Genomic DNA, 25,485 nt, shown 5'->3' on the forward strand with positions numbered 1-25,485 from the left:
CCTTACAAGGCTGGTTTTCTGCAGTAATGAGCCATTCCTCTGGTTCCTCCTCAGGCTGTGGCAGCGGCGATGGTGTTGTCTGGTTAGTGTGGAGTGGACACAACCAAGCAAGGTCACTCGGGCTAATGGATTCTCTGTTCTCAGTGACAGGGACACCGTGGGCTCTGATAGATGCCTCATTAGCCCTGCGTCTCTATCCTGCCTCTCCGCTCGCCTTCTGTCAGTAAACAAAGTTGATGGTGAAGTAAAAGAATCTGATTGTTGAGATGAGAAATTTGTTGTGCAACCAACTGGCGACTCGTTTACAGCAACAGACATTGTTTCCATGCTTTAGCTCAATATTTTACTGATTGGTATCGACTGAAATAACATGTTTGTTCTTGCTTCTTGTTAGTGAAAGGGATAGTTCACCCAAAAATGAAAATTACCCCATTATTTACTCACCCTCAAGCCATCCTAGGTGTATATGACATTCTTCTTTCAGGCGAATACAATGGAAGTTAAATTAAATAATGTCCAGGGTAATCCATGCTTTATAATGGGAGTGGATGCAAGCCCAAATTTTGAAGTCCAGAAAATTTTACCCATCCATTATAGTCCAGAAGGCCTTCTGAAGTGAAACGATGCATTTGTGTAAGAAAAATATCCATATTTACAACTTTATAAATCTCTAAATGTCATACACGTGTTCATGAGAGAGTGACGTCCAGCAGATGATGTAGGCTTAGCAAGGTTGATTTATTATATATTACATTATATTTATATGCACTTTAATATATTTTTAACGTTACACCTTATAGAAAATGTAACTAAGCAAAGAAAAAATGTCTTCACATTTATTATACTACATAGGATTATACATCACTAGTTGTCCGCGACCAACAATGTTGATCTGCCGTGGTACAAGTCCTTGCGGAGATTGAAAGGCTACCATCTTTCTCCCATTATAAAGCCTGGTCATTATTTAATGTAACTCCGATTGTGTTCGTTTGAAAAAAGAATGCCATAATCACCCAGGATGGCTTGAGGGTGAGAAAAGCATGGGGTAATTTTTTATTTTTGGGCGAACTATCACTTGAAATGCACCCTTGTCAAGACTTTGTTATATCGATAATTGCAGTCCAAGTCATGGGTTCCTTGTGTTTTCCCCGAGCCACTTTTTCTGAGCAAGCACCTCTGAAAGAAGCTGAAGTGGTCATTAAAAAACATTTTTAACTTTCTCACCTGAATGAACACGCAAGATGCAGGTTGTGATTCTCTTCAGCAGCACCACCCAGGAAAGGAACCTGTCCTAACTTGCTTTTTTTCATGTGCTCCTAAGGATCCCTAGATAGATTTGTCAAACTAATGCTTTTAACACTGCATTTTCTGGGTGAGGACAAAGGTGACTGGTGTTCAGGCCCCATTTTGCCCTTAGTCCCGGCTGGCAGGATGCCAAGGTGAGAGCAGGGACAGCGACTCCCTCAGGCTGTTGGACCAGAATGGCTAATCCAGCATCACCTCTCCGTCTGCTCGTCACAGACAAAATAAACTGGGTGTCAGGTTTGCCTGACCTTTAACGCCCTGTCTTCATCACAAGCTGACTACTGTATGCTCCGTCCAGCAGTGTCATACCTTAAACATTTTGACAGTCTGCTTGGCTCGTGAGTGTGCCAGAGCTGGTTCCAGATCTGGGCCGAATAAAATCTACTCCATACAAGCTGAATGCAGCTTGAACCTGCTATCCTTGAACCAGTAATCTTTACAGCCAGAGGTCAGGTTTCCGACAGCTGTTTGCATTAGTATCAAACTGTACAGATGCAAGTTGTAAAATATTTATGCTGTGCCTGATAAATGTATAATCTTTTGAGCTGATGGCGGGATAGTGTAAAATGGCCATCACTCAGTTGATCTGGAATCTGTTGGTTTCTATCTGTTGCCTGTGACAGATTTACCCACACAGGTGCGCTCAGCATCCGGCTCCGTTTCTGCCTGAGTGATGGAGAAGCAGTAGCCCTCGGATCTCCCTGGTAGATCTGTTAGGAGAGAGGCTGCAGTGTGTGTGAATGCTTAAGGGGGCGTGCATTAGGGCTACACAATTAATCAAATTTCTCAATTATGGATGCCACAATTATGTAATCGTTCAAAGTGGCAATTGATCGTTAAAAGTCCACTTATGTTATTCTGCATGCTTAAAGAGTAACTAAACCAACTTTTAGTTAATGATCTGTAAGAATGGGGATTTATTAGTGCTGTTCATTGATTCGAGTAACTTTTTTGACATTTGCTTATAAAGTGTTTTAATTCTACAATAGATGGTGTAAAAACGTCTGAGTGCCGCCCTCTTCAGGTTGAACGGTTGCTACTGCAGTTGATTTTTCCTATTGGATGTTTGCGGTGGTACGTGACGTAAGTGGTGTGGCAGATGACGTAAGCACAAGTAATCTTGGTCCGTCAAAATCACTATTGCGAATATTGAAAACGTTCAGGAGTATTTTAGCATCTATTTAGCATAGCATTTATATAGTTAATTAAATTATTTCGTATAGCCTATGTAGTTAATTAGCATAGTTGTTAGTGTAACATTAGTATTGTTAGAAGCATAGTTAGTTTAGCATAGTATTGCATCAGTTAGGAAAGCTTCAAGTTAGCTTAGATTTATTTACAGTGGTCAGGATGGTACTTAGGTGTAGTGTTGCTGGTTGCAACAGACTTGAAAATTAGGTGCCAGTGGTTGCATTCACTTGGCCTGGAAGACCGCGAGTTCCCGCCTAGAGCTGGAGTGTGCAAACTGCATTTTACATGGGATTGCTTCTCCAACGCAATGGAGGTGGAAATGAACTCCTCCTCACAGCTCGCGCTGAAAAGTGACACAGTGCCTTACTCAGAGACTGGCCCCATTCTCTCTTGCACAACTGCTTCGCTAGCATTGTCGGATGCCGATCACAATGTGGTAGTTAGGACTGCAGTTTGAGCCAGCGGCTTGAATTAATATGGCTCAGGGCCTGGCTCTGTGTCCACAGACACCTCGACAGTCTCCACTTCAGGTGAAGGTGGAGGAGAAAAGTCATCTACTTCAAATGAATGCTCTGTTGCAAAGCTACTTTCGTCACTATAGTCATTCTCCATTTTAGCGACTCTGACAGCATCTGTCAATTAATCCGTCACCGCGGGTCTCAGGTTCACGCCCCACCTGCTGAGCCCCGCCCTCGGTCCCTCCCCTCTATCTCCGCTGTGCTCTGCCCACTTTTCAGCATTTTTCAAAAATTGCCAGTGGGTGGAGTCAGTTACCCTTTAAGATGTTTTTTTCTTTATACATGTTATCTTAAGGGGTTTCCATTGTTTAAGTTTTAGTGTACTATTATAATACCATTCATATTTTTATGCTTTTTATAATTTAAAGAAGAAATTTGACATTTGCGGCTTAATACTTTAGAAAAGCACTAAAGGTTTTTAGTTTGTCAGTCAGTGTAAATTGTGATTAATCCTTAATTAATAATCGCATTTACAATTTCAAGGGAATAATCGACAATTATGATTTTTGTCATAATTGTACAGCCCTAGCGTGCGTGTGTTCGTCAAACTGAAAGGATGAGTCAGTGCAGGGGTGGGACACTGACACACTCTTTACTGACACAGTGTAAAGCCCCAGCAGAGTTGCGACTGACCTGTTCTTCTGACGTCATCTCACCACATACACAAACAGTCCTCCCGCCGGCCTCTTGACCACAACACACCCACAACCTGAGAAAACAGAGGTGTAGCGCTGTCGTCAAACAGACCTCTCTGACTAACGGTTTCTCACATGTTTGTGTTATTCCACGCTAGGCTGCTCAGATGCTCATGTGCTGTAGCTTCCTGTTACAGCAGCAGAATGTTCTTCCAGCCTTCTGAGCAATGATTTCCCCTTCTTCCTCCCATAAGCTGATTAGTGGGTCAGATCATCGTTTAACAAAGTGCGTGTTTATTCTAGCATGTCCGTCAGTGAATACGCAGCATGCACAACACAAATATCAAAGAAATAATAGTTAAACAAGAAAGTAGCCTCAATAATAAAGTTAAATACACTCTTTCTGCAGGACACGAGTGGATGCAGCACTACACGAAATGACAGATCTCTGACAGTAAACTGCCTCGTAATGTTTATGAGGTACTGACACAGAGTTCAAATGTCCTGGGTAGACACTAGAAAACCCTATTGTGATGCGGTGTTGCGTCCGGTTCACTGAAAAAAAGCCTTGTCCATTTGGGAAGGTGTGAGTGCAGTCAGCGGAGGCTTGGGAAGCAGAGCCAGGCAAAAGTATAAATCCAGGGGACGCATTAATTCCTGGTCTCACACGCTCTCTTTGAAATAGGAATGGTTGGCACATTTATTGTTAACATCTTTAATTTATCACCGTCTCGTTTGTATTTGGCCGGTTTGGAGAAACTAAGCCTCACCAAACCTGACCAGGCAGGCGTTTACAAACACAGGCACTTGAAAACACTCGTACAAACGCGGATGGGTGACATGAATGGAGCTGGCACCAGATCGGCGATGTAGTATTTGGTTTCCCAACAAGGTCCATCGCCCAATACAAAATTAAATTGCTGAATGCATAAACTGTATTCTCCTGCACTCAAACCTGCCAATCTAAAGGAAACACTGTGTATGGCATTTGAGGTAATTTGTAAATTGCTATAGACTTAGTCTAAATAAAACAATTTGCAACTATTACTGTTATTACGCTTGTATACAAAACAAGTCTGCATAGAGTGCGTGACGTAACGTGCACTACTGCCGGTGGCAGTAGACAACCGCTGTGACACCGTCACAGGCCTATTGGCTAATACTGCCTGACCAACAGTACAGTGACTTTAAATGATGGGATGCATGTTTGTAAATGTGTTTGTTTGGAAAGTCATTGTTACTTGTTGTAGGATCACTGTGTGGTGGGCTTTAATGTACATCTGATATCTATATATATAAATATATAATTTATCTTCCTTTTCTTTCTTTTATTGAATATATTTATTATTTTTAATATGCCTATTTAATTATACACATTTATTTAACTATGCATATGTCTAATATCCATTTTTTTAATAATGTAAATGTATCATTTATTTTCATAGAAAAATTTATAAATATATTTTTATTTAAATATCCATATATCTAATATTCATTTAAAAAAAATATATAAATATGTAATTTGTTTTCTTTATTTATATATCGTTAAAATGCACTTAATTCATATAAACACCATTTTCTTCAGACTTTTTGGTTACAGGGCAGGCGTTATTTTTTCCCATTTCAAGCCACACCTTGTCGTGAATGGACAAAATAAATGAGCAAAAAGACAAATTGCTCAATTAGTCGCAAACGGTTTGGGGTGTGGAAGAGCCTTTTCATCAGATTTTTCTTTCTGGATGCAGGTGTGATGGTGGTGTTCAGAATCAGCTTGACAGTGTCGTAGCATGTGCATAGGCTCTGAGCTGTCTTTGTGAAGAGCCTCGTCATGATGAGTCCCATGATTGCAGCTAGTCATCCGCAGGGGAGCTGCTTTATGCAAACGTGTTTGTTGCCATGCATTTGTAGGGCTCATCACGTTCCAATGAATATGATACGCATGAACCTTGCTTGTTTTCAAGACCCTCGTAATGATATCGAGAGGCCAACCACTCATCTTTTGGAAGTATCGCATTATGCGAGGATGTGAAAGCATGGGAGTCAAAACAATGGCACCTCTGCTATGATCGCAGCAGAAGAACTTTTACTGCCCCATGGATGCCGCACGGCAAGCATCGCTCTGATAATGGAGCAGGGGGGCCGCTGTTGGCCGGCAGAGAGCTGTCCCTATGCAAGTCTCCATTGAGTGGCTCTGTCACCGTTCATCAGCCAAACCATCAGTCAGTCGATCTGTTTTTTTCCTCTACACCAGCAAAAGAGAGAAAGACACTGCTGTGTGCAGAGCGAGTCACGTTGCAGCGGAGAGCGAGCAAGAGAGAGACACACTCACACACACACACACACACACAGAGCAGCTGAGCATTGAAGTCAGGCAAGTTTATCAAGCGGAGGCCCTTGAACAAACGAGCCAGCTCTGCTTTTGTAAAGGACAGTCAGAGGTGTAACAAAGTCATTAAAAGAGAATCAATGCAATGTAATGCCATTTGCATTTGCCGTAGCTCAATTTCAACGAACGTGAACGAGGGAAATGGGTTTTAGAGCAGCTAGGCTTGGACTCCTATAGACCGTTCACTGATGCCCGTGAAGAAATCTGATATCGGCCAAATGAATGTGCTCCATTGTGCACTTCCACTAAACCTTTTCTTGCCTCGCAGAATGGCGATGCATCTTGACGGCTTTGCTAATAAACTAGAAACACTGATGAATTCAGCCGCGTTACAAATTTTTCATAGAAATATAATGGCTGTGCTCGCAAATAAAGAACTACTACATTTCCTTGAGGCACGTCTTGTTGGGACATTGGAGAGCAAATATTTCCACAAAGAATATCTTTCTGAGAGTTTTGATTGGCATTGGGGAAAGTGGGACCGTAGATGAGAAGCAGAAACCGAAGCATTTCCCACCAATTTTGGACCTGAAGAGATGAAAGGGTTTGAGAAGCGAGATCACTGAGGAATGGTAAAAATATAATGGCGGTGGATGTAGTTGAAGAGCTTTTTGAACCTGGGATGGTAGAAAAGGAGCAGAAATGTGTGATAGTTTTATGGTATCGACAAGGATTTGGGGATAAGGGTTTGGGGAAATTGCTGAAGAATGGTACAAATATAATGCTGCACATAGGTAAAGAACTTTACTGATTTCCTCAGGATTCCAGACTAACTATTCTTACTAAGAGCACTGTAGCCCCTGACTGAACATTTTTGGGTGCACAAGAAGATGATTTAGGGGCACACTTTTAAATCTGCCCGCAACACAATATATCACATATTTTCCACATTTTACTTAATACACAAATAAGGGCAACATTTTCGGTCACAGTCCAAATTGAAACGGCCTGTGCTGAGCAGCTCAAACGAGTAATGAGATTTTGTTACGCTTTTGTTTCGTTTGATGTTTCTCGTATGCAACAGAAATGGCGGTGCATGCGGTGGTCACGCCAGTGCTACTTCTCACAATATTTCGTTGCACCGTCAAAAAAAAAGGTCACGAAATGGGAGCATTTGTTCGCAGTCTGGAGCCCTGATGCTTATTAATTGTCTTTCCTAGTCCTTTTCTTTGTGAAATTTTGTTGGTACTTTGTAGCGCAGGTCTTTCCACCAAGAGTATCTTTTTGAGAGTTTTGATTGGCACTGGAGAGTCCAGGACACTCCCAAACTTCCAAGCAGACGGTAGATGAGAAGCAGAAGCATTTGTCATAGTTTCATGGTGATGAAATGAACCTTGCGGCGACAAGCATTTCCCCCCAAACTTTGGTGTCTGAGTAATGGTGACACGTAGAGACCCACTAAATCTGCTGATTTAAGATGGTGACTGCCTGTTTTGTTCCACCACTACATACTTGCTCTGGCCTGATGCCCTGCCGCTCTTCCAGACACAAACAAACGTCCAAACCGCTCACAGATGTGTTATGAAACATGGATGCTCAACACGTTCCATGCTGGCGATGTCATAGTAGTATCTTTTTGGAATTCTGGCTTGCGTTTAAAGGCACAGTCTACAAAAAATAAGTCACCATGTGCTCAACCTCATGCCATTCCAAACCAGTATGAGTTATTTGGAGTTTATTTTAACAACTGTCTCAGTATTTTTAACTTTTTCTTTTTGATGCAGTGGAAGTCAATCATTTTTTATTCCCCATTGACTTTCTTTATATAGACCAAAACTTTTTAAGCTTCATTTATTCCATTTTATTTTCTTAGTTAATCCATTTTTAAATCATTAAATATTTTTTTCATAATATACTCACTTTATTGGGCTGGAAATCAGCTGTCTTTGACTTTAAAACAAATCCTTAAAGTACTAGAACTGACTCCGAATAATTGGATGCTGACATGCTGCTGAGTGTTCACACACTTTCCGAATCTCTTGCATCTGGCTTTGCTCTCATAGGTGTATACCAGGTGCAAAAACCGGTTGTTCTTCACTTTCTGTTTGCTGCTAATGAATTTATTCAAAGGGAGGTGGCAGACCGGATTGTACACGCTCACACTCTTCAAGTCCTGTGTGTTTGTTTGAGAAATTCAAACAGCACCAAACACGGCCTGGACACTGAACAAACAAAGCTGACCTACAAGGTGGCATGCACTACATACAGACAGCAGTGTGGTCGCTCTCCCGAAAACAGCTCATCTTTATCTATCTATCTACCTACACTGGGATTCAAGTTACGTTTGCATATTTTTTTTCTTTGCTGCATGCCGTACTTGCATCACACAATCTGCCGAGGCCATAAAGGCGAAGCGAGATTAGTGGGGAATGAGGTAGGTATGAGTTTAACTGGGAACATTTGTTTTTTTTATCTCACTGCAAATAATCAAATGTGCAGTTTCATCACTGTTATGCACATTACATTTTAGTGGATGGGTGGTGGATGTTTGAGGGTGACCTTTGAATGCATCGTCAATTTATCTACTTTAAACTGACCCAGCACTCCAACTTCAGCTAGCGAGTCACAACACTTAACCGCGTGTTTTAACATGCTTTTTGCTGCAGTAATACAGAATTGGCACCCTCAAATATTCATGCGTTGATGCATTTATTGCGCCACACTGGTAGACACCTTATATTATTTTGGATTTAAGTAAATCGCTGGGCTGTTTGTTTCCTGATCTCTCAGGTAAGAGATATGATCAGTGTTCTTCACAGCTCACTGTCTGTGGGCGTATATGTAATGCGGCATCCCGTTTTCCCTTAGTTTTCTTGCTCTCTGTGATATGCGTGTCTTTTTACATCCACAATGATCTTTATTGTACTCTGTTCTTGCTTACAGTTTCAACCCCGCATTCTTTGCTGCAGCTCCGTTGCTGGTGTTGAGACACTTTTAGCCAGAGAGCAGTGAGTGTGTGTGTGTGTGTGTGTGTGTTTGTGTGCACATGTGTGGAGGAATGCGTTATCAGGCCCAGCCTTCCTGTGGTTCCTAATCCTCCATCCCCTTCCCCAGCCCCCAGCCTCTTTCTCTTTCTCTGTTTGGCAGCAGATTCTCGGCTCTGGCTTTAGCTACATGGGGGAGGGTAGTCCTAACCGTGTGACCCAAGGCGCTCCCCCATTTGGCAGGCAGACGAATTGTGGATTTTTGGACAGGCGGTTTCCCAGCTAGTCTTGAGCGACCACTGTTCTTAATGATGCACTGGGATTGTCCTTCGTTTGAAGATGCTGGCTCTCAAGCACTGTTGTATTAGATGGGAAAAAATGTGTTTCTTCATCTGTGCATTTCAAATATTTTTTTAAATATATATTAATATTTATATATATAACATTTTGTAGTTTTTGTTTTCATAGTTTTTGACTAGAATTTATAATTTTATTTTTGTCTTATGTTATTCAGAATTGGATACTTTAGTTCCTACTTCAGTTTAAAAATTTTAGGTCTGCCAGAGTTAATATTTTAACTATTTGTTTATTTTTGTAATTCATTTATTTAAAGTAAATAATAAATATGACAAAAATAAAAAATATTATTTTTTTATTAATTTGTTATTTATTAAATCATTATTGTACATTTAACATTAAAATTGTATTAATGTTATTACTATTTATCCAAAACTAAAATACAAAACTGATATAATAAAATCGACATGATAAAAAAAAAAATTTCATTTCAGTTTCTTGCTTTTTGATTTTTATTTTTATTTTTTTATTTCAGTTGTTTTCTCTTTTTTTTTCTTCTTTCTTTTTTTTTTAATCAATAATACAGAAAAACAATTATTTAATTACAAATACTAATTTCTGTGGCACTAGCAGCGCCAAAAAGGATTGTGAAAATAGTTTCCCCGAAAACTCTACTTGTCCTCTGTTGCTTGGATAAACAGGTAGCCCTGCTGCAGACTTACACCTTTGAGCCAGAGATGTTGTTCCATTTGTTGCTGCTAGTGATGCAGAAAACACACATTGTATTTCAAAAAGTTATAAAAAAGTTGAATTCAGGTTCAGAACAATACTCCTCTTTATCCCAATCTCGATCATTCTTAGAATACTATCCGAACCTGTGATGGGTTCCAGTTTCTGTCCTCTGAAAGCGCAGTCCCTGCAGAGAGCTGAATCTGCACTTCATTTCAAGAGCGCTGACACACAGGCATTTCTTGGGCCTATCAGAAATCAAAGGCCTGCCTGCTTTTGTGTGCTGTTTGGCAGAAAAAGCAGAGGCGTTTCGTGCCCTTAATGGTCACACCCCTGTGGTTCCATCTTGCCCTGCTGTCCCAGACTGAACGGTCTTGTCGGATGGGTGCAGGACGAGACTCTGTGTGTTAGACGTTGGGTAGAGAAAGTTAAAAGTAAGGGAAATGGCACGAAAAAGAAATAATGGTCCACGTGTTGGAAGAATTGGAGAAAGGGAGGGAAGCCCAGCAGGAACAGGTCACTGCAGGCCAGGGGTGGAACTAGAGGAAAAGAGGGGAGGGGGTTAGATGGAGCCCAGCAGTAAAGAACAGTGTGTTCTGTTCATTCCAGGGCAAGAAATGTTTGTGCTGTTATCCGTCACACAGTGAAGGGAAAGCAACAAGCAAAGATGCTGAACCACGTTATTTCATAGCACAAAATAAGACCTTTAGGAGTGCGTGTGTGTCCTTTGCTGAGAGTATGAGCACACCTTGACTCGTGATTACGCTTGGCATGTGTGTTGGGATGTTTACTTTGGTGTTCCGGATATGTTTTAAAAGACTTTTTGAAATCTAATTTTTGTGGCTTGATTGCCAAAAATGTATTCCTGTTTCTGTACTTGGGGAGTGGATTAAAATTTTTGATGACTCATCTTGCACTCAGGGGCATGTATAATTTGTCATCCAATCAGATGCTCTGTAGAATGAGAATGTTACATTGTAAAGCAAGTTTTATAACTGTGACTTAAAACTTTGTTGCAATAGGAAATGTCAACACAGGAAAGCAAATCATGGGGTCTTTAACTATGTGTGTGTGTTCCTCACAAGCGTTGTTTCGTGTTTCCAGAGTGGATGGATTACGGTTGTCCACTGTTTGAATAGATGCTCCTTCACTGAAGGATTGTTCCAATATGAGAGATTAATGATTACAGGGGTGGGATGAGATGCACTGGGGCTAATTAAACGCCATTAATGCTTGTCACTTGGCAGTTAATTAATTATGAAGGGCTATAAGGTAATGTGTTTCATAGATACAGGTTCCAGAATTCAAAAGTAATAAACAAGTATTTTTGCTTGATACAGAAAGCTAGTAATCAATAGTGGTCTTTTAGAGATAAGAGGTTGGGCAATTTTACCCTGGACCAGTAAGAAATCAACCCAGAGTGCCCTAGCATCTGCTGTCCTAGAACTGTGGGAGTGAATTTTGCCAGGGCAAACACCATTCAGTTATTATTATATAATGTTTTTATATATATGTATATATATATATATATATATTTTTTTTTTTTTTTTTTTTTATATATATATTTATTAGGGGTGTGACGGTTAGTATATAACCGTGAGACCGGCGAAAAATGGCTAAGCGAGCTAATGAAAATGGCTAAGCAAGCATGTAAATATTGCTAAGCCTGCTTCAGTCAAGTGGTTATCAAAACACGACAATGGAGGATCTCATTTTGTCACTGCCACCCACCTCCCTTTCTCATCCTCCGCTCGATCCTCTCATTATCCCTGTAGGTGAACCTCTCTCTGATCAACTCTGTCACTCCTCTGAGTGACTCTTCCTGTAGCCCCCCTTGACGCAGCGGCATTCATCCACCTTTATTTTCAAGCTGTGGAGTAACTGACCTAAATGTGAGGAAAGAGAAGAAAATGGAAGTGCAAAGCGTTGTTGAGGGGGTGGAGAGAGAGTTAGGGGTGTAGGGGGACTGACAGCCACTGATGTTAGTGGCAAATTAGCATGTGCACTAATCAAGCTTCACCCCTAAGAGTTTAGACACACAGAGAGGCAGTGGGGTGGGGCGGGGGTCTTGTTGTCATTAACGTTGTCCAATCTAAATGCACACACACACAAAGAAGCACCCTCTTTGGTCGGAACAAGCTGCCTGATAGCTTAAATAATTGAGCGGGGTTGAAGGCGTTATCTTCGCAGAGGGCTCGGATCTCAAAGCGGTGGCGGTAGCGGCCATGAGAACCTCCGTGTTTCCACATCTCTCTTTTCTTTCTGAAATCAAATCATGCTATAAATAGCCCTCTCCCTCCCTCCTTCCCTGGCTTCTCCCATCTCCACAGAGAGCGCGAGGATCCTGCAGTAACGCGTAGCGTTCAGGTCGTCTACGGTTGTGACCCGTCGCTCTGTTTTAAAGCTCAGGCTTTGCACCGGCTTTTGTCTCAGGTGCTGCAGTCCAGAGATTCTCTCGTCTGTGGTGCAGCAGCCCACGAGATGACACATGCTGTCAAATCTCACTCCTTTGTGTGCGGCGCTGGCTGCTTTTTAAACTCTGATTGGTGGAAAGGTTCCAACTCGAAGAAACGATTGCAAAACCCACCCTATCAAAGCACTGAGAAAGATGTGCTAGCGCAGTCAGTTGTTGATTAACCCCTCGCGCCTCTGGGCAAAACCGCAGCCATCTGAGAGCCTTCCAAATGAAATAGGTTGAAGCCAATACAGCGGTGTTACACGTCTGCCATAGTGAGTGAAAGAAAAACAGAGCCTTTGCTTTGATTGAGTGCTGTTATTCTAACGTGTCTCTCATTCATTCATGTTATCTTTATCTTTTGCAGACTGCCTGCTAGGTTGAGGTGATTCGGGGTGTCCCATAGACCCCTAGGTTCCTCCGATGAACCCCATCAACTCCATGAAACCTGCCCTGCCTCCAACGCCACACAGGTCAGTAGCTCCTGTGCGTCAGCTCGGCGCAGCTGCAAGTCAAAATGTGACTCGCGCCCACTGTTTCCTCTGTAACGACATTCTGATCTCTCAAACCCCCCTCACACTGACACCTGCTTCCCTCAGAGCTGCACTCAACAGTCTGAAACCTAGCACTGATGTTTTGATTGTTGATTTTGCACATTTTAATAGCTTCAGGGAAGCAATGTGTTTTGGTTTTGCAGCCTTATCTGGATGAGATTAGCCTTGGCGTGCAGTTTAAATGTGTTTTTTGTGAGTTGTTGTGTTTTGCTTCTTTGAGATTTCTTTATCTGTTTAAGGGTTCTAAAGAGTGCTTTGTGGTTAATTGGAGGGGAAAACAAGTTATTAATGGTAAACTGTAGATTCTTAGAATTATGTACCAGTATATGGATGGTTTTCTAAAGAACCCAAGATTCAAAGGTTCTTTGGAATTTTATTTAGTTCTGTTTGGAAACTTTATTTTTTAAGGACACTTAAAATTGACAAATGTCATTTACTCATCCTCATGTCATTTCGAACATGTGACTGACTATCTTCTGTGGAACACAAAAGGAAGTTAAGGAAAATGTCAAAGATGATGTTATCCTTAAAATGAAAGCGAACAGCAGCATTAGTGGCATGTAAATGGTTTGATTGTTTGTGTGTGTGTGTATGTATGTGTATATGCATTTAATAACTAATATAATAATTGTTATTGTTTGGAAAAATGCCGTGCTGACCTAACATTTTTATGTGTGTTCCACTGACAAAAGGAAAGACATTATGACAGAATTTGCATGTTTGAGCAAACTAACCCTTTAAGAGTTCTCCATTCTCCAAACTAGCAAAGAGAAATAAAGAACCCCACTGCTTCATGTGCTCTTTAGTGCTGAGCGGTATACTGGTTCATACCGAATACCGGTGTTTATTTTTCTTATATGAATTTTTAAAATGCCACAATACCGATGTTGTTTAAATAATGTTCGGAACATGTTTGAGAGGGGTCTGTTTTCACTGTTACACTGACGAGGACACAGCTGTATCTGATACTAGGCGTGAAAGTTCCGAAACTGAAGCTGTAGAACTAGTAGAGCGTGATGACACAGAAGAACTCGTCTACAATATGCACTGACCTCTACACATATCCACCGCCCAGAGAATATATTTACTGTACTGACAAACCTAGCAACTTTTTGGGATAAACCTTAGTTATGATTCAGTTGGAAGATGTCACCAGTGCTGCCCCGCGGGCACGAGATCTGACTCTCCCGTCGCAGTATCGTCTCGACAGAGAGGCATTGCTTTCAGCTGGCCGTACCACAGCCGACTCGTCAATAAATGAGTAAAAGACAGCATTTCCAAGCACCTGTTGCTTACTGACTGTTTGGAATTATAAATATGAGCATAGTTTGTCTGCTAATATTATGCACTTTTTGTTTATTGGGTTTTTTTTGTTCTAGTTTTTTTTTTTGTTACTCAGATGCAGGCAGTGCACTGCATGAGACCAAAAATAATATAGCCAAAACCACTGCATAGCTGCTTAACATGCATCTATTGGACATGCATGTTGCGTTTATCAGATTATAAATAAGAGTGATTCCTGGTTAACATGTATTAATGGGTCGTGTTTCGTCAATCTTTAGATTGGAACTTTTCTACAATATTCCCTCATCATGACGGTATAAAATAGGCATTCTAAGTAAATCCACTGCAGTAGCCTATTTTCTCTATCAATCAGTAGAAAATGTGGTTTACAACTGGTCATGCATGGAAAAAAATTTATAAATACTGTCATATACAGTGAAACCGGTATCATTTTGAAAAATACTGTGGTATACATTTTTGGTCATCCCGCCCACCACTAGTGCTCTTGGTACTTTCAGGTAGAGCTTTCATTCTAATTTGATGCTTTAAATATTTAGTAAGTGATGTACTGTGAGCTCCCGTATGTAGGTGTACTTTTATGTAGGTGTTTAAATTTTCTCAAGTTTTACTGATATTTGAGAGGGAATTATGTTGCTTCAGAGGCGATAATGAAGCAAACATTCTGAACATGAAGAAAAAGTGGAAGTTGGCGTTTTGCTCTCACCGCAGTACACTGAAGATAAATCCTCGTGCCCACACCTTCTCCTCTCATTCACTGAGCTCTCAATCTGCACGGGTGTTGGGTTTTTTAATATTGATTGGTTGCTTTGTCTCTCAGCTGCTGATTGGCTGCTGCAGGATTTGGCTTTGAAACCACAGTTTCCTGTTTCAGAGTGCGGAGGGGGTATTTGGTGGTTTTCCTACAGAAGAACTTTAAGAGAAACCCCTGCCTCCTATGCAATGCCTTTAAGCATTTTGTTTATTTGCCCCGGCAATGCAATGACCAGCCTCAATGAGAGTCTTGCTTTGAGCCTTTGTTGGAACCTCAATTTCCTGTGGGCTGCAGGCCAGCAGATACTTAGCCGCAGGTCGAGGTGAAAATGTGTCACGAAGGGGATCTCATCTTTCTTCAAGGGCTTTAAAGAGAAGAGTCTTTCATGTGGCAGTGGGGTCGAGGTGTCTCGGGTCAGTTCAGGTGAGAAGCTGTTCAGAGCCAGTTATCACTTGATAAACCCTCGCAGGTTTCATTTTCTTGATACTTTCGAGCTGTTGCCGCTTGGATAAGTTTTACCTGGATTGCTCCCATTCAGTGTCCAAGGTTTTTGGCACTCCTGCCAATAAGTAGTGACTCAAGATAATTTACTGGCCATTTAACTGTATTTTAATTTTTTTTCTGTTAAATCATCACAGTATTGCAACTGAATCACTGTTGAAACTGTGACAAAATCAAGACAATTTGGAGCTCATTCAGTGAACTCGCCTTTTTGTTAATTAGATAGGAAATGTTATTAATGTGCTCGGTACTACTCCATACTTAATACTCACTACTATAGAAATATTTCCCCTTATCTACAGTTTGAAGTCTGTAAGATTTTTTTTAAATGATTTTGAAAGTCTCTATTGCCAATGAAGGCTGCATTTATTTGATCAAAAACATCATATTGTTGTGAAATGTTTTACTATTTACTATTCTATCATTAACTATTTTTGTATTGTAATATATTAGAATTGTAATTTATTTCTGTGATCAAAGCTGATTTTTCATTTGAAATTACGCCAGTCTTCAGTTTCACATGAACTTTCAGAAATCATTCGAATAAGCTGATTTACTGCTCAAGGAACAATATGATTATCAAATTTTTTTTTCAAAACTGTGAATAATTTTTCAAGGATTCTTTGATTTAATAGAAAGTTTAAAAGACCAGCTTTTTATAAAATAATTCAAAAAATATATATAAATGTCTTAACTGTCACTTTTGATCAATTTAATTTATCCTTGTTGAATTAAAAGGATTAATTTCTTTCAAAAACAAAAACTTTTGAACGGTAGTATCTGTTTTGCTTCAGTGTAGGATTTACGATGGCAATAAAAGATGCATTTGGCTTCTTGGCTGAACTTCTGATGATAAATTATTCAAGTTGTTTTGAAGATGCATGACAGTCACTCAAGATTTTTTCCCACCATGTTTATTTTTCCTAAAATATGTTTCACTCTTGTCACTTGCACCAGCGAGTGCTCATGTAATTTGCATGTTATGGTTTGACCATGCATTGTTACAGGTCGTAAAACAAGTTACCAGCTAACTCAGCATTATCTAATATTGTTGTTTTGGGCTCTGTTCCCATCCTTTTTGTTTTAAGTTGGCTTATTGGGCAAAGTCCTATCCATTAAGTCCTTTCCAGTCCCTAAAATGCAGATTTAGGTGCATGTTTTGATGGGTTACCTGATAATTTTCCTAACATTGTTCTGCTGGAGCTGTACTAACCCCCATATATATTGACATTAATCCAAGACCTTAGTAATCCATTCAATAGATTGCACAGCTTTAATTCAGGTCTAATTTTTTTTAGTTTTCCAGAGGAACGATGTACATAACAGTACAACATTCATCAGTCACAGCCTCGTTGTTATTCAAGTCCAATTAAATATGGCATTGACTCTAAGGTCCATGTTTCCCAGTTCTGATCAGCATGTGATGTAGTTTGGATAATTATGGAAAGATGGCGAGCGATTATTGAGAGCGATCTGGTTTGATCCAGTTACACAGAAAACAGTAGACACACACACACACACACACTTACTCTCTCACCCCCCCCTCCCTTGGCATCGTTACTCTTTCCTGTCTCTAAGTGACTGTGGAGTCGCCATGGAAACATTGTGCCGAGTACCTTCAGAGCATGTGGCTGTGACACGTCTGAAGTCGCAGAAAGATCCTCTCTCTCTCTCTCACACACACACACACACACACACTCTACACCATATGCTGATATCATACCAGGACAAAAGTGGTAGATGGAATATAATATGGATCTGGCTGTGGGTAATGCGAGGTGGATCAGTGAGAAGTGAATTAAGAGCGTTTTATACAGGAAGCACTCAGATGCACTAATAACCCCGGTGTCCATGTGTTTCTCTCGCCCTGCAGTGACGCCTCTTACCCATATGATCCTGTCCCCTGGCAACAAGGCCCCAGTCAGCCTGCCGGCTCCCTCTCTGTGGTAACCACAGTGTGGGGGGTAACCAATCCTTCACCCAGCCAGGTAAGAATGGCCCTCAGCCATGATGATGTCACCAGCTTGTTTACCACAAAGAAAGCACTGCATGTTCCAAGAATGTCCTACGCATGTCTGGTTCTTAAACAAAACATTCTTCTTGTTGTCAGTGAACCAGCAGATCCCATTAACAAACCATTTAGAATCATTCAGAGCAGTTCTTGTTTTATTGAGAAATAATTAAACACTTACATATAGTAATTCATAAATATTGTGTTATAATTATTTATTATAATTTTTTGTCACTTCCATCTCAAAATGATACCAGTGAAAATTCATAATTTCCAAACCCACACCTACCGTTTTTTTCGGACTATAAGTCGCACCTGAGTAGAAGTCGCATCAGTCTGAAAATACTTCATAACGAGGAAAAAAACATTTATAAGTCGCATTTATTTAGAACCAAGAACCAAGAGAAAACATTACCGTCTACAGCCGCGAGAGGGCGCTCTATGCTGCTCACTGCTCCTGTAGTCTACACTGAGAACATAGAGCGAGAGAGAGACATAATAGCAATAATGAAAAAAAAACTAAATCTTCAATTACGTACATGACTAATCTAAAAACTCCTCGGTAACACTTTAGAATAAGGTTCCATTAGTTAATGTTAGTTAATGTATTAATTAACATGAACAAACAATGAATAATACATTTATTACTGTATTTATTCATCTTCGTTAATGTTAGTTAATGAAAATGCAGTTATTCATTGTTAGTTCATGGTAATTCAAAGTGCATTAACTAATGTTAACAAGCACAACTTTTGATTTAAATAATGCATTAGTAAATGTTGAAATTAACATGAACTAAGACTTATAAATGCTGTAGAAGGATTGTTCTTGCTTAGTTCATGTTAACGAAAGTAGTTAACTAACATTAACTAATGGAACCTTATTCTAAAGTGTTACCAACTCCTCTTGTTGTCGGCAGGTTTTTGGTGCTCCCATGGGTCCAGGCGGTAACTCAGCCGGTGGTCACATGATGCCTGGCAACAGCCCAGGCATGAACTCCCCTCAGTTTATGAGCCAGCAGGGCTACCCTGAGCCCAACAAGGGCTTCATGCAGCAGAGCATGTACGGGCGGCCCAGCGGGGGATACGCGACCGGGCCTGGATATGGGGGCAGGTGAGGAAACCAAAGATTGACCAGTGTCTTGTGTGGCTGTATTTAGACTTTGCTTCTTGTGGGAGTTGCGTGACGTCAGGCAGCCGGAAAGGACATCACTATAGTGGGGGATGTGTGTTCTGTAACGTCCCACCCCTGCGCTGACTCACAGAACCACTCACACACACTCATGTCTCTTAAGATCAATTTGCAGCGCAATAAATCTTGTGAATCACTGACTCAGAGCAGTCAGCTTCCCCCTTGACACGCAAGACCAACACCTTCCTTCCACAACAATGTGAAGAATCAGCTTCACTTACGCCACCTTCAAAAAAATATCTCAAGTCACTTTATTCAGCAGCTTCTTAATCTTATTTTATGATGAAATGTGTTCTGTCTGTCCTCTTTAGTTACCCAAATAACGGAGGGGGTTCCCTCGGGATGCCGCCCCATGGAGTCCGGCCGCCCACTGACTTCACCCAAGCGGCTGCCGCAGCTGCTGTAGCCGCGGCCGCAGCCACAGCGACGGCCACCGCCACAGCAACTGTAGCCGCGATACAGGAGAAGCAGAACCAGGAGCTCAACTACGGGCCTGTAAGGGACTTGACTTGTTTGTGTTCACGTTATGTACAGTTGACCTATGTTGCGGTGAACAGTACTGAAGAGAAGGTCACTGGAATAAGTCATGCCATGGTTAAATGTTTTAGTAATGAATCTTGTCCCCTTGTTTAATTTCTGTTTTTTAATGCTGTTAATCTGATTGGTGCAAACTCTGCTTCATTTTTTTTGTGGTAAATGCTTTGCAATCCACTTCAGCAATTATTATTGTGTGACACACAGTAACCTCTGGTTTCATTGTGCTCAATTCTCCCCCTGCTGGACGAATGCATATAAACCAGCATTGTTTCCAAAAACATGGCTTTAATTATTGCAAAAAAAAAAAAAAAAAGCAAAGTATTTTCCCCTCATTTTTCTAGAAGATTTTACATACCGCCTTTCTTCTCGGGTTTTGATGGCAGACATCATGGCCACGAAGGATTTTGATTGTTTACAGTGGTGACCTAGTTGCCGTTTCCCTTTCATGCCTAGGGCCTGACAGTCATAAGTCACGACAGCAGGCATGTCTCCAGCCATTGTTACCCGACGCTGGTTCTGATGGGTGTGGATCTCTGTGTTGTTTTGCTCTGCAGATGGGTGGTGCTTCCTCTTACAACACTCAGTTCCTGTCACACTCTGGACCCCGTGGCCCACCCGGCATGGCCCCCTCCGGAATGGTCGGCTCCAGACCTCCTTCCATGGGTCCCATGTACCCACAGCAGGGTCAGAGGTTGCCCCAGCATCACGTCTACCCAGGAGGCCAGCAGGGTCCTCCACGCCATCAGCAGGGCCTGAAACGCCCCTATAACTCGGACGTGAGTGGAGACTCATGTTCACCAACTTGAGCATTCAGATGTCAAAGTAGATGCAGTTTAGGCAATATATATGACAATCAGACATGTTCCTGACACAAAGGCCATGAGGTATCACCGATAATGCCATAATGCGTTATTATCAGCTTAGGAGAAGTCATCCGAGATGTTGCATGTAATTTATTCCATATTGTAAAATGTTCGTTAATAATACCTCATTGTGGTTAACTTACTTTTATTGTATAATATAGTTTAATATTATATAATAAACTGCTGATGAAGAAAATTTTATAACTGGAAGTTTTTGATCACATCTTTAGGTTAGCATCATAACCAAAGCAATATTTTACCAAAACTAATTGTGCGTCAGGACTTTTTAAAGGGTTTTGGGAAGGGTTTGTGATTTTTGCAGCTCACTAGATTTTTGAACAAATGCACTGTTATAGTATTAATATATTGGATTGGTTTATATTTATATATTTTTGGTTTGCATTTTAATTTTAGTTTAGGTTTCAATAAATATATGTGCTTTGTCAATTTGACTTTATTTTTATTTTTCAGTTTTAGTATTTCAACTGAACATTTAATTTCAGTTATTTGGCAAAGCAAGGTTTAGTCTTTTTTCCTCTAAGTTTTTCATCTTGTTTAACAAAAAATATGTATAATATTTTTCGCTTTAGTTAAGAATAACACTACATTAGTGTGGTTCCTCATTATGGTGGCAGACATGCTGAGATCACATAACTAGCTGAGTATATTTAGATTTTGGAACAGAGCTAAAAAAAAATATATACATATATATTTCTGTTATGGTTAAAAACTAGATGTTGACTCTTCAAAACAACTGTCTTTAACAAAAATGATTAAGACAAAAATATGAGCTTAGTGCTGACATTTGGTTCTGTTCTGTTCTTTCAGGGATTTCCAGGTCAGCAGTACGGTCCCGGGATGGGAGCTGGAGGCCCGTACCCAGGCCAGCCCATGCAGTACCACGGCCCAGGTCCACAGCGGTCCGCTCCGTCGCCATCTTACCCAACCCACAGAATGCCCCTCCAGCAACCCAATATGGGCCAGTATCCTGCAGGACCAGGAAACCCCAACCAGTACTACAAGGTACAAAGATCATCGCTGTTATTGCTCACACTTGCAGTTAGGATTTGGAAAAAACCCAGAGTATTTTAGTACTTCTTTGGCATGCTGCGGGTGTGTGACACCTCAAATCAAGTTGCTTGTAAAGACTTGAGCCTTCTTAGTAACCAAATTTAGGTACTTTCTAAAACTTGCAGTCATATTTTATTTATAGTCATATTTTTCAGTTTGAAAGCAGCATCGTGTTTCCCAAACAACAGTTTCCTTTTCTCCATATTAGTGACAAACAAACTGCCGTTTTTTTTAGAGAAGTACACCAGCATTTGATACTAACAAATACAGCAGTGTACTTTAAAGAGGCATCTAGTCATGAAAGGATTTTTTGGAAGTACCAGTGAAACACGAACCAACCTGGGTCGATTAGTATTGGGTATTGAGTATTGAATTGGGTATTGAATTACAGTGGTAGATTATAATTATTGTCATCTCACTGTAGTGTGCACTAAATGAGTGCATGCTTAGGCTCTGTTACAAAACCTAATTTCTCAAGTATGTATCTCTGTGGAGGAAGCAGTACCAGAATGCAATGCGCTGAGCTCCCTATGATTATGCTTAACCAAGGTTGATTTGCTCTGGTTTAGACCTGATGTTGAAAGATTTGTGTTTTTTTTAGCAAGCGGACCAGTTTAACGGACAGGGCAACAGCCACAACAGTCTGCCCTCAGGAGTGACGGGGGCCGGGTACAGCACCTTCAGCCAGGCCGCAGTCAATGGGGTTGGTGTCTTCTCTTGCATGCATGTGTGTGTTTGGTGAAACGTGTGTTGGTTGGAGCTGCCTGTTAATATTCCACCATTTCGTGTGAGTGCATTGATCTGACTTTAGCAGCCAGGGTCCAAACTCCACACAGCTGAGTGTGTTTTTGCACAGTATCTGTTATGAAAATCTAACTGTAAAGATAATCTGGCCACAGATTGTAATGCCTGTACACACGTCTGGTCTTTCACAGCCTGGACGTGCGATGCCAGGATACCCCAGCTCTCCTCTCCCAGGAAACCCCACTCCTCCCATGACCCCTGGCAGTTCGATGCCCCCATATATGTCACCCGGCCAAGATGTCAAGTCGCCCTTCCTCCATGACATCAAGCCCAACATTAACTCTCTGCAGCCACCTACAGGTAACACTCGACACTGCAGCCAAGCGAACACCCCCTTATCTCTGGAATGTTTATAATTCTCTTTGATGTAAATGGAAATAAAAATATTTTGCTGTCATATAAAATGCTTATCACATGTAAAAAGTTGGCGTTAAAATCTAATTCAAGCATTTCATTCAAGCTTTATTGAGGGGTTTATCTGCATATGATGTTCCAGAGAAAACAAATTGTTAGACTTCAGAATATTTTATGAAAATATAGGAATTTGCTTAACAATTTTAACCACATCATATAAAGACCACAATTTCCAATAGATTCCTGATGGATTCAAAATTGCATGTACTTTTTATTTTTATTTTTATCAAATGCTCTTTTAGTGAGAAATTGCACAAAAAAAAAGGTTAAAATAATGCTCACTCACATAAGATGAAAACTTCATATGAATCTTCGTATAAAGCTGCTTTTTTCACATAAGGGAGCTGTTTTCTTAGTATTATTTATATAACACTAGTATTTATCAATATTTTAATTAGCTTTTTTTTCATTATAGTTTACTTTTAGTAATCTTGAAAAGTACTTTTGTCGTTTTTTTATTATTCTTTTCTATTAGGCTTTAATTTCTTTTCATTGCAGTGTTATTTTAAGTCATTTTAGTACTACTTCATTCAACGTTATTTAACTCATAACAAAATACAAATATTAGATGAAAATCCATTTCAGCTTTCAGTTTTAGGTAATTATAACAACACTGTTTAGGGTAAAGGCCGGGGTAGGGTAGTTTGCGTTTGACACTGTTAACAAGACGATAAGTCTCAACTAAAACCCAATATGGCTGCTAAAAAAAACTTATACTCAATACTTATAAGATGGCTTTGTTTCTTGCCAAATGAGATATGAATGAAAGCCATGTGGCACCTCAGTAACTGAAACTCTGCTCTTCTGTCTGCAGGAAACCCCAGTGATGACCTGCGTCTGACCTTCCCTGTACGGGACGGGGTGGTGTTGGAGCCGTTTAGATTGGAGCACAACCTGGCTGTGAGCAACCACGTCTTCCAGCTGCGAGACTCCGTGTATAAGACCCTTATGATGAGGTCGGACATTTTCATCCCTTCCAGCATCTCCGGGATTATTTGTGTTTGTGAATGTGTCAGTATTGTCATATTTAACGTCATCTTATCTATCATGGGTTTTCTAGGCCTGACCTGGAGCTGCAGTTTAAGTGCTATCACCACGAAGACCGGCAGATGAACACCAACTGGCCGGCATCGGTACAGGTGAGCGTCAACGCCACGCCTCTCACCATCGAGCGCGGGGACAACAAGACTTCCCACAAACCCCTTTACCTGAAGCATGTGTGTCAGCCGGGACGCAACACCATCCAGATAACGGTCACGGCCTGCTGCTGTGTGAGTACAGAGACTTGCAACGCTCATTTACTTCAGAATATGTCTACTTAATTAGAAACATCCTGACAAATAAGAGTTTAATATGGGCCAGCAGTTCATTTCCTGTTTCTTTTTTCTCTCGCAGTCTCATCTTTTCGTGCTGCAGCTGGTTCACAGGCCATCTGTGCGCTCAGTGCTTCAGGGTCTGATGAAGAAGAGGCTCCTGCCAGCGGACCACTGTGTCGCTAAAAGTGAGTGAAAAAAAAAATGCTGTTCTTTTGCATTTATTCATCAAAGAATCTTGAAAAAAAGGATCACGGGTTTTTCCACAAAATTATTAAGCAGCACAACTATTTTCAACATAGATAATAATCAGAAATGTTTCTTGAGCGGCAAATCAGCATGTTAACATGATACCTGAAAGATCATGTGATACTAAAGACTGGAGTAATGATGCTGAAAATTCAGCTTTGCATCACAGGAATAAATTACATTTTTAAATATAGTCACGTAGCACACAGTTATTTTAAATTGTGAAAATAGTTCACAGTTTTTACTGTATTTTTGGCCAAATAAAAGCCGAAAAATTCATCCTCTTTTCTTCTGCCACAGTTAAGAGGAACTTCAGTAGCGGGACCATCCCAGGAACTCCCGGCCTTAACGGTGAGGATGGTGTGGAACAGACAGCCATCAAGGTGTCGCTCAAGTGTCCGATCACCTTCCGACGCATCCAGCTTCCTGCCAGGGGCCACGACTGCAGACATATACAGGTGACGAGACCTGCAAGCTTACATTCGAATCACATGACATTGTACAGTAAATTTCTCTGATGATTAACATCTTTGTTGGTCCACAGTGCTTCGACCTGGAATCATACCTGCAGCTCAACTGTGAGAGAGGAACTTGGCGTTGTCCTGTGTGCAAGTAAGAGTCATCTTCTCATTTTACTCTTCATCTCCATGGCCTTTTTGTTGTTTTAATGCTAGGAAAATGATTTGGGATGCAAAATATATCCAGATATATATCCAATTCTCTTAAAAGTATTACAAACACTAATATTTAATACACTGCTAAATGTAGTCTATTACAAATCTCAAAATGAATATGCATTTTTCATACTATATTTTATAATGTTATGATGCCTACATTCACTTTTAAATTCTAATATTTACATGATTATATTGTTTTATGTGTAATATATCTAGACAAAATACAATATAATTTTTTATGTAATATTAATATATATTAGTTTTAATAATCTAATATAATTTTTTTTCTTAATGTTAGTTTTTTATTAATATTATGACAAATACTAATATTAATGATTAAAATAGTACTGTTATTAATATTACTAAAAAAATTATAATATTAAAATTAGAATAACACATTTATTTATATTTTTATTCATTGTTATTAAATAACTATTGCCCTATCGTATTTGCCTGAATAATATCATACTGTATAAAAGTGCATTCCTAAAAATGTGTTTTGTATGGTATATATCTGATGTATTTGTACAGTTTGACAAACCTCTCTGTTCCTTGCAGTAAAACAGCCCTTCTGGAGGGGCTAGAAGTGGACCAGTACATGTTGGGCATTCTGATCTACATCCAGAAGTAAGTTTTTATATAACCTCAGCATCTAAACTGTGATTGCAGATATCCTAAATTATGCTATTTTTAGCCGTAAACTGCATGTCCATGGACTGTTCCCTGACCATGTGACGCATATTGCACACAAAAATGGCAAGAGCCGGGTGAGATATGATTTGCTGGCATCTACCCAATTTTCCA

The 25,485-nt window shown here is 40.3% G+C and overlaps 1 protein-coding gene across 4 annotated transcripts in view; it reads left to right on the forward strand.

Annotated features, from left to right (window-relative positions):
* Window positions 1–25,485, forward strand: part of LOC128020794 (zinc finger MIZ domain-containing protein 2) — a 40,832-nt gene that overhangs the window by 9,631 nt on the left and 5,716 nt on the right. For 3 of the 4 annotated variants that reach the window (XM_052607511.1, XM_052607514.1, XM_052607513.1), the window contains exons 2-15: window positions 12,808–12,913; window positions 17,425–17,539; window positions 18,482–18,675; window positions 19,065–19,248; window positions 19,845–20,066; window positions 20,982–21,176; window positions 21,826–21,927; window positions 22,160–22,328; window positions 23,257–23,398; window positions 23,503–23,713; window positions 23,838–23,943; window positions 24,305–24,462; window positions 24,549–24,616; window positions 25,240–25,308. In XM_052607511.1, the coding sequence (XP_052463471.1) occupies window positions 12,864–12,913; window positions 17,425–17,539; window positions 18,482–18,675; window positions 19,065–19,248; window positions 19,845–20,066; window positions 20,982–21,176; window positions 21,826–21,927; window positions 22,160–22,328; window positions 23,257–23,398; window positions 23,503–23,713; window positions 23,838–23,943; window positions 24,305–24,462; window positions 24,549–24,616; window positions 25,240–25,308 (1,985 nt within the window). In that variant the 5' untranslated portion in view covers window positions 12,808–12,863. Of the gene's footprint in view, window positions 1–12,326; window positions 12,716–12,807; window positions 12,914–17,424; window positions 17,540–18,481; window positions 18,676–19,064; window positions 19,249–19,844; window positions 20,067–20,981; window positions 21,177–21,825; window positions 21,928–22,159; window positions 22,329–23,256; window positions 23,399–23,502; window positions 23,714–23,837; window positions 23,944–24,304; window positions 24,463–24,548; window positions 24,617–25,239; window positions 25,309–25,485 lie in introns of those variants that run through there. The other variant, XM_052607512.1, reaches the window with a different exon arrangement.

This window comes from Carassius gibelio, chromosome A10 (genome assembly GCF_023724105.1).
Source record: "Carassius gibelio isolate Cgi1373 ecotype wild population from Czech Republic chromosome A10, carGib1.2-hapl.c, whole genome shotgun sequence".
Classification (NCBI taxonomy): domain Eukaryota; kingdom Metazoa; phylum Chordata; class Actinopteri; order Cypriniformes; family Cyprinidae; genus Carassius; species Carassius gibelio.